Source organism: Penicillium samsonianum, assembly GCF_028829775.1.
Source record: "Penicillium samsonianum strain IBT 33392 chromosome Unknown utg000003l_segment0_segment0, whole genome shotgun sequence".
NCBI lineage: Eukaryota > Fungi > Ascomycota > Eurotiomycetes > Eurotiales > Aspergillaceae > Penicillium > Penicillium samsonianum.
Window position 1 is genome coordinate 4803753 of NW_026643261.1, and position 14864 is coordinate 4818616.

General features: G+C 44.8%; 5 protein-coding genes across 5 annotated transcripts; 3 read left to right on the forward strand and 2 right to left on the reverse strand.

Annotated features, from left to right (window-relative positions):
* Positions 1–56: 56 nt before the first annotated feature.
* N7471_005443 (Aldehyde dehydrogenase N-terminal) lies at positions 57–329 on the forward strand (the record flags this gene model as incomplete). Its single annotated transcript, XM_057278162.1, has 1 exon — positions 57–329. The coding sequence occupies one exon, from the start codon at positions 57–59 to the stop codon at positions 327–329; it is 273 nt and encodes a 90-aa protein (XP_057137772.1).
* Positions 330–3275: 2946 nt separating this feature from the next.
* Positions 3276–4643, reverse strand: N7471_005444 (uncharacterized protein; the record flags this gene model as incomplete). Its single annotated transcript, XM_057278163.1, has 1 exon — positions 3276–4643. The coding sequence occupies one exon, from the start codon at positions 4641–4643 to the stop codon at positions 3276–3278; it is 1368 nt and encodes a 455-aa protein (XP_057137773.1).
* Positions 4644–5854: 1211 nt separating this feature from the next.
* N7471_005445 (uncharacterized protein) lies at positions 5855–6694 on the forward strand (the record flags this gene model as incomplete). Its single annotated transcript, XM_057278164.1, has 1 exon — positions 5855–6694. One exon carries the CDS (start codon positions 5855–5857, stop codon positions 6692–6694), a length of 840 nt encoding a protein of 279 aa, XP_057137774.1.
* Positions 6695–8706: 2012 nt separating this feature from the next.
* On the forward strand, positions 8707–10452 carry N7471_005446 (carotenoid oxygenase family protein; the record flags this gene model as incomplete). Its single annotated transcript, XM_057278165.1, has 6 exons — positions 8707–8892; positions 8963–9086; positions 9166–9318; positions 9381–9541; positions 9610–9747; positions 9808–10452. The coding sequence occupies 6 exons, from the start codon at positions 8707–8709 to the stop codon at positions 10450–10452; spliced, it is 1407 nt and encodes a 468-aa protein (XP_057137775.1).
* A 763-nt stretch (positions 10453–11215) lies between these two features.
* On the reverse strand, positions 11216–12898 carry N7471_005447 (putative MFS transporter; the record flags this gene model as incomplete). Its single annotated transcript, XM_057278166.1, has 6 exons — positions 11216–11472; positions 11538–11833; positions 11892–12356; positions 12406–12470; positions 12549–12740; positions 12812–12898. 6 exons carry the CDS (start codon positions 12896–12898, stop codon positions 11216–11218), a joined length of 1362 nt encoding a protein of 453 aa, XP_057137776.1.
* Between the last annotated feature and the right edge of the window lie 1966 nt (positions 12899–14864).

The following is a 14864-nucleotide window of genomic DNA, read 5'->3' on the forward strand; positions in this document are numbered from 1 at the left end:
CGCCTCTACAGTAATCTCGCCGGCTGCCAAATCCAAGCTGGAGATGCTCGTGGCAGATGCCCAAGCCAGGGAGTGAAGATTTATACCAGCCCGGTTCCATCCACCTCACTTTCGTCCCAGGAATTTCTCCCGACTGTCATTACAGGCCTCACCAAGGAAATGGTTTCCACGAGACAGAATCGTTCGGGCCGGTTGTCGGCATTGTAACGGTTGAGTCTGAAGCCCAGATCATTGAGATCGCTGAGCAGGCCAATTATGGGCTACCAGCCTCTATCATCTCCAGCAACCACTATCGCGCCCTCAAGTTGTCCGAGTCTATCAAGGCTTGAGCTATTCACATCAACTCGATGACTGTGCACGATGAGCCAACTCTGCCTCATGGAGGATATGGAGAAAGTGGCTGGGGTCGATTTGGGTCTCAGTGGGGAATGGAGGAATTCATGCAAACCAAGACTGTCACATTACATCCATAGAAACATGTGATATAAATCTGGCAGTGCGACAATGTATGGGTAACCTCAGTGATATTGAACTCTCTTGTTAATTAACTAAAATGATATAAATGAGAATTTCAACTGACAATTTGACTAAACATACTAAGCACTTTTGTGTGGCATTCGCCAATCCAATGTCATATGATTTTCTGGGTAGAACATCCTGTATTCAACCATGCTATTCGACAACATCGTATTAATTTGGGAAGCATTGTTTTTCACTACGTTTTCCACTGTCACTAGATTTGTCATTGACAGGAACCTTATGCTAAATAAGGAGGATCAGAATAGGAGATAAACAAAAACAAAACGATATAGGAAATACGTAAAAGCGACTTTATGGTCCGGTAACTATCTTATCAATGCAAGATGAGCGACCAACATGGATATAACAAATAGAGCCCGGCACATCTGGAAGCAACGGCGATGTAATACCTCGGCGAATTGGCGAATTGTGGACAATTTGAGATGATTCGAAAATAAAATCAACCCCAACGTATAGTATAGAAGACCTCCCGAGATCGTTCCAGTCAGCCTATGTTGCTAGTGAATCTCCTTTATGATTTATGAGCAATTAGATCGTGCTGATTAATTCTTGTTACAGGTAGATCTTGAGGGCCGAAGACAGTCTAGTATAGTATGAAGACCACTATTCACTACTAACAGCATAGAGAAAAGGGTATCTAGGGCCTTGCCCCTAATTCTGAATCTAATGATATCGAAGTCCTTGGTATGGTCTACAACTTTCGGTCAGAATAAATCACTGATTAAATAGGGGATGGTCGGGTCAATCTTGGCATGCGACACGTGTGGCATGTATCACAGCAAATGCCCCTGCTGAAAGACCGGGCGAGGGACATTAGAGGTAATGTCAGTGTGGAGCCACTGTATATGAACATAGTAATTTAGAGGCCACATACTAGAATATCAATTCCCTCTAGGCCCTAGGCAACCACACACTTGCAGTTAAGCCCGGTAAAATCACTAACTATTCATCACTAGTTGTACACGGTAGAGCTGGTTTGTAGGATATGTGCTTTGGACAGGTCTTCGTAGTACTGTTCATAGCTCCTAGTAGTTATAATAATCCTTCTGGTCACGACGCTGTATATTATAGACTAAGCACTTGGTGGATGCTGTAAATGCCATCTTAAAAAAGGCTGGTGAAAATCGGGTTGTTAGCCACAACTAGGCGTACCGCTTCCTTATAAGACTACCCCCCAGGCTCAAATATATCACCTAAAAACCAAAGGAAAAATCGAGGGTAGAGAGTGAAGATTACGGTGCTTTACTTCCCTAGTTTAATCACCTCTCTACGGTGGTTAAAAAGTATCAATTCCTACCGTATAAGATTTACAATTAGGATAAAACCGGCTACCGAATTGGCTAAGGGAAGTAACGTAAGGTTATTACCTCTCGTACAACTAGCGATATCCCTACCGGTGGTTAGTAAGAGTCAATTACCGGCATTGAATGTATTGCTACCGATGGCTGGTTAATGCTACAATAGTTCCTACCTAAGGGTAGTTTACATATAGAGGAGTGGTATAAAAATATCACTACCCCCAATTTTCGAATTAAACTAACGCTAAATAGTTAGATTGACGATGAAACTGCACTTCAATAGCTCTTCTCTTTTTATAAAGCTACTATTAATTGGGTTAAAAAAGGCAGGCCAAGGCTACTTTTAATAGATAACTATGGTTCTTATACAACCTTTGGATTCGCCGATTTTTGTATATAAAAAAACATCATTCCACACTACTTTTTACCCTATACCACCTACCTATGCTAGCCGCTAGATAGTTAAGCCTTTTAAAGCTTAAAACACCATTTCCGTACGGCAAATAACGAGATCGTTTTATAGGGTGGAAGTGTATGTAAAAAGCGAGATTTTTTCCGGATTATCTAGGATATTAGAGAGCAAGCTTTTATATAGAGAACGATCCGATCTTTATTTAGATCTAGAGGTTGTTCTTACTCCTCTACGCTAGAGAGATCTCGAAGCTGAAGGGTCCCCCCTTAGGGGTTTCACGCCATCCCCCCCCCCCCCCCCCCCCCCGGGGACTTTATACGCTCAGTCACCAATTCACCACCAGATATAATTGAGCGGGTCAAAAAGCTTAATACTAAGCTGATTAATGATCTGGAGAGAATTTAGCATCTATCTAAGAGCGTATAAAGGCATATTCAACGAAGTATAGATGCAAATACGCTTTTATCTCAAGACCTTGAATTAATAAAGGCATTCTTGAAGAAGTCTCAGTCCCACAAATCAACTGCAAATACGCCAAAAAATGGGAAAGCGCTTCTTGGGACTAAAGGCAGTATTCTATCACCTACATGTGCAAATAGGATAATGGTAAAAAGACAGGATGCCGATACTAAGAAGTTGAAGCGGTTACAGGCAAGGCATGCCAAGGAATTAGAAGCTCAGCAGCGAGTTCAGGAAGCTAGGGATTTAGCTAAAGCTGAGCATGAAGCTTTAATGGCGGCAAGAGATAGTAATGGTGCAAATTGGTATAGAGATAGTCATGGTGGTTACATGTAAATAGTATTTTCATAGTTGAACAATTGAAAATCTTGCATCTGGTGGGGCGCACCAACACCCAGTACGGGTGGTTGGGCGCTTGGCACGGTTACGTGAGGGCAAACCGAAGATCTCCTGTTCCTCGGGGGTCCCATAGACCCTGAAATCGTTGACACCGATTTGAAAACTCGACGCAAACGTATAAGTTCTTCTCAGGGTTGGAGACTCGCGAAGAAGAGAGGAAATCACCATCATACAACACCCTGGTTGGATGGCTGGTACATAGTGTCCATGATTATGTTCACAGCCAATTGGGTTTGATTTACTGCAAGCAAAACCCAATCTTTGCCAGATTGGTCCAAGTTTTGCACCAACGTGATCGAATCGGAATTTCCAGCTAGACAAGCCAGCCAAGCCTCACGGCGGCTAGATGGTGCCAGGATGCCGTCCATCCAGCTTATTACCGGGCTTTGTTTCAGGACTTGAATCGTACCAATCATAGCTGAACGCGTTGTGAATCGAAAGCTATGACTTCTTATATTGACTCCCTCTCGCTTAAGCCACAGATGGGCTAGTCGATTGTTGTTGTAGCTGAGGTGATCAAAAATGAAAGACGCAAATATTACCGCAAGGAGTGCTACTCCATCCCAGCCCTTCTGCGCTGCGACGTATGTCACCGCAAGAAGTTGGAGAACTCCTAAGAAACGAAGGAGAACTGGTAGGATCCAACCGAGAGGCGAGCTAACAGACTCTATCATCGGTTTGTTGAGAAGGGTATCTATTACCGCTCGCGATCCTTTATATAGGTACCAGGTTGAGGCATTCTCATGAATTGCAGCAAGCATACAGCTATCAGCTGTTGGCCCTTCATTGTTGTAGAGATAGCCAGGTGGCCGCCTAACCTGCACCAGCTGACATAGAACTTGGAATGCAAAGGCGATAAAAATACAAGTCGCCGTTCCATATAACCCGAAAAGTACTGTCAAGATGCAGAAGCCGAGGAGAGCAAGGAGCAGTAGAACTTTCCCAACACGTAAAATAGCTGTTGATTGCAATAAGGACGTGGTGTTATAGATATCGCGTTTTGGTGTATGAGAAAAATCTAGGATATGGAGTGTCTGGAGATTGCGATATCGATTCTCCGTATGTTCACTCACGATCGGGATCTTCTCAGAGGCGATATCCTGAATTGAGGTAAGGTTGGTCACGAGCTGTACCTGCGGGATTTCGGTAAAGTGACCAGCGGAGAGCGTGTGCTTTGATATAATCTCACTAGCCGCCCCGTTCGCGCATGTAAAGACACTGCCCCAGTTGGCATCCCATATCGTTCTTCGCAGTTCGCTGATCGAACTTGCGCGATCGAAAAAGTCAAAACGATCGTTCAGGAGGGATGCGATATGGTTCAGCACACCTAGAGGTGGGAAAAAGCTGACGCCAAGAGACCCAAGAAGTGAGACTCGACCGACAAGCTGATAAGTGAGCTGACTACTAGCCAGATAGATGGTGAGGGGTAGCAGAGCAACCCATTCGAAAATGATTGCGAGTCCGGCGGTTGAAACGGGAAGCACTGGCGGGTGGGTATCATTGGTGCCGTATGAGGCGGAGTCACGGTCTACCATCGGAATAGCTCGAAGCACGTATGATTGACTCTCTGGGTTGATAGGTGGTTGTCAAAGGATCTAGAAATATGTCATAGTATAGGATGCAAGGAAAACGAACAAAATGAATAAGTGATAAAAGAACGGGGTTCGCGTCAGCCAGTTACTGAGTGGGCGACTACGTACAGCACAGCCCATGTTGTGCGAACTGCGGTCTGCTACGCTAGGCCGAAATAAAGATACACCCACTGTCAAGCCCACGAAAATACAACCTGAATTGCAGAAGTACTAAGAAACCATAGGATCGGGCCGTTCCGATCCAAGAATAGTGAGTGCAACACTTATTTTCGTCTCCAGGAAAGGTACAAGGGTACAGAAGTCAATGGGCCGATGAACACGACGTACACAATTGGTATTTGACAAGTGTAAATGACTACGTTGCAGAGCACCACTTGGCCAGCAAAGCAACCCTGTGATGTCACTCGACGGACGATGCACGATACACTCCCATGCTAGTGGATTCGCCTCGGGCGCAAACTTGAGGGAAGCCGATGTTTGTGCTTGATATCCCAGACACACTTATACGGTCGGAAACAAACTGCACTATGAAGGAAAGGGAACTACTCGCTATTTTCGATGCAATCGACAAATAGTTCTCACTTGTGGAAATATCACCTGGAATACATGTCAAACTGATCACGCACACGAGCTTGAAGAATCCCAGCACAAACGGTGAATCAACAGTTAAAAGACGCCTTGCGAGGCAGCTCCCTTCGACGTGGCAATATCTGCCTGGTCAGCCTAAAGCTCCTCTGCAGCCTTAGTTCGAGGGTTGCCTGAAGAGTCGACTAATCAACAGCGCTGAGGGATGCAATCATCATTCTTTAGCCGCCGAGGCTGAAACGTAGATACTTTTAGTGGACTCCCGAGCAATAAAATTCAAAATACACAGATTTTAGTCAATGAAAAAGGATACAAAAGAGCCAATACCGAAAGCCACCGTATTTTGTAAAGTAATTGGGTGGCTGTTGAGATGCAGTCTGTCCAGAGTTTGGAGAGAATCATCTCAACGACTGGAGTACATAAGTACGTACTTTGGTTCCCTGGCTGTTAATCGGCTGACTCGCTCCATTTCTATTAACTACCTAACTATCTTAATCATCGGCATCTTCCTTAATCCATATTTCTCTCTACGATCAGTCCAACCTATACCGAACCCATCCCATTTCACAATGCGATTATTGAACACGACGACATACGGACTAGTTGAGTATGCTCAAATCAAGAAGAACGACAGGGAATATGTCATTCTGTCACACACATGGCTAGAGAAGCATGAAGAGGAAGTCACATATAGAGATATGGAATGCAATCTTGAGGGACTCAGAAGAGGTACATACAAACAGACCGGTTGGCGCAAATTGACCGACTTTTGCAAATTTGCTGCAAATCGTGGACACAAATGGGCTTGGATGGACACATGCTGCATCAACAAGGCAGACGCCATGGAGACCCAAGCTTCCATTCACGGAATGTACGAGTTTTATGCCGAGGCCCTGGTTTGCTATGCCTACCTTGCGGATGTCAGCGTTGAGGGCGGTCGCGATCAATACAAGGCCAAACTAAAGGGCTCAAGATGGTTCACCAGAGGATGGACGCTTCAGGAATTGATAGCGCCCAATATTTTGGTCTATTTAGACCAAGAATGGCGGCATATAGGAACTCGGGAGACCTTTAGTGATATCCCAGGGCTGAATCGCTCATTTCAGCGCTTCCTGCAACTGCGCATCACTTCGGTGGCCAGTCAAAAATCATCGCTCGCATACAACTTGGCGACAAGAATGTCGTGGGCAGCTCAAAGGCGAACAATGAGACCGGAAGACGAGGCATATTCAATTTGCGGATTGCTGCGGATAAAATTACCTGTGAGATATGGGGATGAAGATACGACGATGGCATTTCTCCGCCTCCAACTGGCACTGATCGAAATGTACCATGATCTTTCCATCCTTGCCTGGTTTAGTAACCCAGGTACGCTCCTGCCCATGATGGCTTTGTGGGCCACTTTATAAATGCTGATAATGGATCATACAGAGACTCGGAAACGGTACGAGAAACGTCACCCCAGCAAACAATTAGAGCTGGGTATCCTAGCACCAAGCATCGGATTTTTCCCTAAAGTACCACGAGGCTGGGATCTAGCTACGACACCCAGTGATTGTGGTATATCCATCGATTCTGATTGCTTGCATGTTAGAACGACAATTTTCAAGTTGGAAACCGCAATCCAGCCATCCGGTGTGGAGTTGCCTACACAAATGTTGCTTGTGGAATTACACCTTCACAGCGAGAGTTCGAGAGACAGGGTTGGGATAGTTGTTGTTCAGTCGCATTCAAGAAAAGATCATTACGTAAGAAAATTCCACGAACTTGGATTATTTCGCTTCAACCACGACAAGGATAACACATATCGCGGATTCTTTGGTCGTCTTGGATGGCGATGGACTAATCAACCGTGGTACAAGGCTAATTGGATTGGTATCAAATCTATCAGCATTGATTATCATTAATCGATATTGCCAACGTTTATTAAAAATATAATTGATTATTCTTCTGCATACAGGGCTCACAGGACCCGCTTCAGTATTACATCATGTAACATATTTGGCTGGTTCGATATCTATGATTAGACTATCAATCAGCTCCATGCCAGAAGCAAGCTAGACAACTGATGTCATTAGATCTTGCCCGTTCAATTTAAGACAGCTGCGGTCCCCAAATCCTGGCGCCTTGGGGTGCTCAGCAGCATAGACTTTTGCGATATTTCAAGGGTTTTTTTCTTCTTTGTTGAATTAGAATAGCAGGCTGGAATAATGCAGCATGAAGGAGCTATCTTGATCTACTTGAACTGAAAGGTATAGGTGAGAATCAAATAAGTGAATTTGTCTAACCCAGGTAAAAAACTGGGGAAAAAAGGGATACTCTTTAAATACATGCATGGGAACCAGTTTACTGTGCTAATGGCGTAGAAACCTCTGTCGTTCAGGGGTAATCGACACGTATATCGATTCCTATTGGTTTATCCATGTAGGACAACAACCAGGCCAGAATCGTGGGTTTTAGCGAATCACTTCGGGGATTGAATTCCCAAGAGAATAGAAGTAAGGGTAATTCTCAACACAATTATATTAAAAATTATCTCCTTGACCATTGTGTACATATCTTTGTTACATAACAAATCGTTTCAACAGAATTTTAGAAAACGCCACAAAACACTTAGCACCTGCTAGATGTTTCTTGGGTAAGTTGACAAAAATCAGTGACCAGTATTGTATGGGTTCCGGAATGGTGATATCCAACTCTCTAACTAACTAAACTATGAAATTGGCAATTTTGTAGGACATGCTGACAAATAGTAATATGCACGTTTATGTGAGGTGTCTGATATTGATGTCGTAAGATATTCTGGGTAAATACCCAGAAATTCACATGCAGATCCACCATATTTCTGACATAAGCTATAAACAGGCATTGCCTTCGTGTTCTGGACGCAGTATTGATTATACACCATTTAAACAGCGTCAAGCAGTACAGTACTGTAGTGATTATTGTTTCCTTCAGTCTCTACCCTATGTAGAGAATGTATTACTTTCGGCTATGCCTCTCGGCAAGATCATGTTCTAAAGATGGATTGTACCTAGCCTTTAGTCCCAGATAGCCTGTAGATAGTTTCTTCCTCTCTCCACGCATTTAGAGATTTTTCCAGAGTTATCTACTATTCTTCATCGTAGATTTCTAGACTCTCTCTCAAAATCATTTTATTAATATAGCTTAATAGAGCTATATAGATGTTCCCGGTGTTTCCCCGGCCATCCCGCAGTGGGTTCACCTCGGGTAGCCGGCCCGGATTCTTCGGATTCTCCGGGGATCTGTTCCAACTTCCTGTTCCTCTGTTCCTGGGGCCAATCGCATGATGTGAAAATGAAATGTATTTCAATATTGATCGATCCTCTTCAATCTCCGAGAAAAGGTCTGACTTTGATCACGTCGCTTAGAGATTGTTTTCTAGTCAAAATTAATAAAAATGGCATCCCCTGCTCCCCAGCATTTTCCTAACCGTCCTCAATTCTCGGACTTCATGAAGCCATGCCGATTTGAGGGCGAGGTTCAAAACTTGGAGGTGCATGGGGATCTTCCCAATGACATCGACGGTACTTTCTACCGTGTCATGCCTGATCCTCAATTGCCTCCTTTCATCGACAATGATCCAGTATGTATCCGCCTAATTTTTCTATTTCACTTTCTTTTTTTGGTGCCGCCCTGACAACTTGATAAATTAGTGGTTCAATGGAGATGGAAATGTCAGCGCATTCCGCATCAACAACGGTTCTGTGGCCTTCCAACAAAAATATGTTCGCACCGAGAAGTTTGTACGCGAGAGGGAAGTCAGCCGCGCGCTCATTGGTACGGATTTCCAACATGGCACCTATCTTCCACTTTAGGTACATTATAGATCGGGCTATTAACAGCTATTTCCAATTAGGAAAATATCGAAACAAGTTCACCGATGCGGTGGAATTCACCGTTAGAAGTACTGCCAATACCAATGTTGTCAGCTTCAACGGCCAGATCTTGGCTCTCAAGGAGGATTCCCCCCATATGCGATGGATCCGGAGACTCTGGAAACAAGGGGCTTGTATACCTTTAATGGCCAGCTTCCCAGCGTGACTTTCACTGCCCATCCTAAGACCGATCCAGTGACTGGAGAATTGATCTGTTTCGGTTACGAAGCCAAGGGAGACGGCAGCCCCGATATTTGCTATTACACGATTAGCCCTGACGGTAAGTTCACTCAGACAGTTTGGCTAGTGAGTCCTGTCTGTGGAATGATCCATGACTTCGCAGTGACGGAGAACTGGGTAAGTGTTGCTCTTTCATGCTCATTATTGGCACGATGTCGCCATCTAACCAAGAGTCTTTGTGTCAGGTTCTTTTTCCTGTGATTGCCCAGCTATGTGATCTTGAACGATTGAAGCAGGGCGGAGAACACTGGCAATGGAGCCCTGAAACTCCCTTCTATATCGGAGTGATCCCCCGCTACGGAGCTAAGTCTTCGGATGTTAAGGTAAGCGGATTGCTATAACCAATCTTGTCCGTTTACTATTTCCTCACACGTCATTTGCAGTGGTTTACATACAAGAATTCTTTCCCCGGCCATACCGCCAATGCCTATGAGCAAGATGACGGGAAGATTGTCTTCGATCTCGGACTCAGTGACAAGAATGTCTTCTACTGGTGGCCCGATGCACAGGGCAACTCGCCTGAGCCCAGCAAGATCCACTCTCAATTAACACGTTTTATTGTGGATCCTAACACAGAAGAAGGAGTCCTTCTCGAGCCGAAGGTTTTGCACGATGGGAATTCGGAATTTTATCGCATTGATGATCGGTTTTCCGGAAGAAAATATAGCCACAGCTACTTTGATCTCATGGACCCCCGCCTGGGAACGGACTTTGCAGCCATTGGCCCGGTCATGGGCGGTGGATATCCTCCTTATAACTCGCTGGCACATCACGACGAAAGCACGGGCAAAACGGAGGTTTACTTCCCGGGACGCACACATCTTGTGCAGGAACCCGTTTTCATTCCTCGTGCGGGCTCTACGGAGGAAGGCGATGGATACTTGCTGGCATTGGTGAACAATTATCGCACTCTGTCCAGTGAGCTGCATCTTCTCGATTGTCGGGATTTCACCAAGGCCCAGGCGACTATCTTGCTTCCTTTGAGACTCAGGGCTGGTCTGCACGGGAACTGGGTTGGGAACAACTAGCGAGTGAGTGAGGTCCAACGTTTTTGCTATTTCTTATCAAGATCAACTGTTGAATGAGAAGTTTAATCATAGACCTTCTGGAGTCCACTGTTTTCCAACGAGTTGGGTCTTCTTGGGTGTCACATTTGAGACGTGCTTCCGCGAAGGTATCCACTGCTCCGCATATGAGTACTGTACCCCGTCTGCTTCGTCTCCTTCATCTCCGTCGTTGAACTCTGGGATCCATATCTATTATGCACATCATTCTATCCATCCTGGTATTCCCACTTGAGCTCGTAACATTAAGCATTCTTTGTTTATTTTCACGTCTAATTTTGTTTTGATGGAATGAATGAGCAGAACTAGGCAGTTTAGGAAAGAGGCTTTACGCAAAGGCCCGGAGGGCTGGCTAGTAAGCTTTTGGACGCCTACGTTTGCAAGATAAGGTTTCCCCCGGGTCCAAAACGCGTGGTGCCGCCGGTAACTACGGGATAGATCCTGTCTTTCCCCGATTCTTTCCCACTCATTGAGCCGCTACATATGAACTCAACCCTCCCTATCAAAACATTGGAAGATGATTATTTGCACAGATCTTGGATAGTCTCGCGTTATTATTGTCGACGGTGAATCAAATTATGATTCCAATGACATATTTATACTATCTACCTGGACCCGCAGTTTCAACCAGCGCTTCTTCCAAGGTCCGGCCCCGAACATCAATGTGACAAGAAGGCTGACACGGGAAACCAATACAATGAAACAATTAAAAAGAGCTGATTTGAGTTCACTCCCGCTCCCAGTGTCCATAATGGTACAGTGGCACAGCCAGGACCAAGGTAAGCATGTTCAACATGAACATGATCATATAAACTTGAGTAAAGCCCTGGGAGGTAACCCAAGGAACCGCCTCGTACAGGAAAAGAAAAGCAAGAATATTTTTGAAAATATTAATGAGAACGAGACACTGGGCGGCATGTTTCTGATGGCGATGGACCACATAGGTAAGAGCGATGTTTGGTGTGTAAACTTCTCCAAATGAAACTGCTCGTTGTCAGTCATACAGAACAATGAAGGTCGAGCGAAAGAAGTAAAAAGAAGCCGCTTACCCATTCCGAACCCAAAAGCTATTGCAACCCAGTTGAGCTTGTACTGGCATGCGAAGGCGAGGAGAATACATCCGGCTGGGGCAATGAACATTCCAGGAAGCAACGAGATAAGGCGTTGCTCGGGTCTAATCTCGCCTTTGCTTTTTTTAACAATGTGAGTCGTGATGATATCGGACATATAGCCGCCACCAAAGCAGGCTACAACAAAACCGATTATCGCAGCTATCTCCATGAGACCTGTATCGCCAGACGAAAAATTATATGGTGGAGGCATAAGGAGGGTAGACATGGTAAATCTAGAAAAGAACATAAAGTAAGTACCATTCGATTGAGAAGTCCAGAAGGAAAACGTACATCATAATAATCTGCGGGCTCAGGGAACATCCATAGGCATAGATAGCCCACAGCACGGATGGATGGCGTAAGAGTAGAAGGGGGTCAACAAGGGTTTTCAAAAAACTAATACTGGGATTATATCGAATCAAAGAAAGGCGTTCCTTGAAGGGCAAGAGATGAATCGCGTACTTCGGGTTATGTGTAGAAGCGTTTTCGACAACACTGGCATTTGATTTCTCAGTTGTTTCCTCATCTCTGATGGGTTTCATTTCAATTTGACTGTCATGTTCAAAATCAGGTCGCCGGAAGTTGCTTTCTGGGCAGAAGAAGAATAGAAGGGCGAGATTAGCAGCGGCCAAGCTGACACAGAGCCAAAAGTAACTTCTCCATGTCTGGGCAGTAGATTGAACCATAAAACCGGCGATGAGAGGACCAACAGCCGTTCCCCCTGATATCAAGATAACATATCTAAAGAAGAAATAACTAAGTCAGAGAGTAAGTCAAGTGAGACACTGTTTCGGGTTGTTCTTACATGGACATCATTGTGGCCCGTTCGTGAAGGAAGAAGAGATCTGCAACTATTTCGGGAACAATGCTCTTGAGAAGAGTCGTCAGCAAGAACATAGCGAGTGTTGGGGACGCGTAAGCTCCCCTCTAAGGTAATTAATGTCTTACCTCTCCAGCGGCGGCAGCAAACCCAAGTACGATTCTGGCAGCGAGCAAGCTATCGAAGCTTTTGGCGAGTGCACACCAAATTAAAGCGCCTATCTGCAAGGCCATGGCCATCAGAAGCGATGCTCTCTTGCCCAGTTTCAAGGCAAGTGGAACCCAGAATATGTTGCCCAAACCAAGGAGAAGGAAGTTGAACTTAGGAGAGCACTATCAGCTAATCCATTTCCTTGGACGACACGGCACGCATGAAAATCAGACGAACTTACCGTCAAAAGTTGTGCCACTTGCGCCTGAGACTTTGAGAAGTCTTGCATAAAGACTTGTATAGCCACAGATGGACCAGCGCCTGCCATATTGGACACAAAATTAAACAGGGATGTCGACAGCACGACTGATATTTTCAACCAGCGTGGCCACCGGAGGGGGTCATGTTTGTGGTTAGTTGGGGGAGGAATGAGATTCATTCCTGGGCGATGCATGTTAGTGGATTTTCAACCCACTGAATTGCCAAACTGTATTTTTTGAGCCGAGTCTTTGGTAGACAGGCTAGGGGTATTTGGCAGCTTTAAATAATAGAGAAAGCCATTTCATCTAGGTCTACCTAAGATAAGAGCTGCCAAATTTCCCCACGTCGGCTCGGGTACTCCCTGGACCGGGCCGATATTCCGGGGCCCCGGGGTGGTTATCATTACGTATATAATCTTGGAACTATTGGAAAAGGCGTAATCCCCAGAGGAACAGATGGTAGCCAATAGCCTAAGTCCTTCTATCTGATAGATTATGAGCCATGGTCCCATTGGCTATGAAGAAACCATTTGTGGCTCACTCTAACTACTTTGATGGTAGCATACAAGATCGACGTGAGGGAACCAGTTCATTGTGCGTACTCAATTTTACTCTATTACAGTGCATGTGGCTGAGAAGAATTGCGAATAAAGTCACCGGCATCTTAGACTTGCGATTGAACAAGACACGGGTTTCCTGTTAGCAGTAGTTTAAATGTGTGATCGTGTCTATATGCGCACGCATGTGCTTTTTTATACCAGTGGGTCCAACAGCATTAGACACACTGTGTGGGGCGTGAAGGCCGCTTCATATAACTATCCGGTCCTTCCCCGGTTCTTCCCCTTGATCCATCCACGGACTCATCGCAGCGAATATTAATAACAGATATGTAGATTTCACGACGGGCTGAATATACTTGCGGTAATGTCACTAATCGGAAAAAGCAGTGCGATAGGTCACACTCTAAGTGTGCCATATGCATCAATTTGGAACTAGAATGCATCTACCTGCCATCTAGCACGTCGACCAACGTGGTTGTTAAGAAAGAGTATGTCTTGCCACCCTGACCAGCTCACTAGCAGAATCCTAGAGCGTCTGACTGGTCTATTGATAATAATTAAAAAAGAAAAGCTATCTACAGAATTTAGAGTCCCGTATTCGTACCCTGGAAGAGAGTCTGCACCTTTAGGGTTCATATGTCTGACTTTCCTCTACAAGTTCATAGCGGGGTTTCTGTTAAAAACACGCTCAACGCAATGCTAGAACTAGCCCAAACAGAAACCTTAGTTAACACGGCGGACATCGAAGATTTAGTGGACCCTGGTTTTTGCCGATGAAGAAGACCGCGGGTTTTTTTTGGTAAGTATCACACAAGGCCAGTTCCCTAAAGGCGGCTAGTTGCTCTTCTCCCACTAGAAGGATCTCGTTGGACGGCAGCTTTGTTAATGCATCTCACCCTCCGTCGCAAGGATTGAATGGTGATCTCATATCTAGAAAACAAAAAGAGAGGGACATCTTCGCATTTCCACCTTCTCGCGGAACTTCTCAGCTTATACGTAAATACTTCATCAACACGGGCTTTCTTTTACCCTACATCTATCCCCCCTCATTCCTTGAAACATATCGGGGTATGTCCGAAAATAATTTCAAGATTCTAAGGACCTGGCTTAGGCTGCTTAATATGATACTTGCAATAGTTAAGATTATAGATATTACCTTGAACAGTTCCACGACGTATTAAACCTACAAGGTAAGAACCTTGGAACAAAATTGATTTATTCATTTACTGAAAGATCTAGTAGGGGAAGGGGACATGTCTATTTAGGACCAGCAATTGTCTTATGGACAGCTCCGGGTCTAATACGAAAGCTTCGCCACTAGGCCTGGAAATTGATACATGTATATTGGTGAGGTTGTACAATCAAGTGTGAATGATTTTGAAGTTACGAGATTTACTACTGGTGACTTTGTATTTGTAGTATTAACGGGTTGCTGCTTTGCTATATCACACCAAAAATGCTACAAGTATTAAAA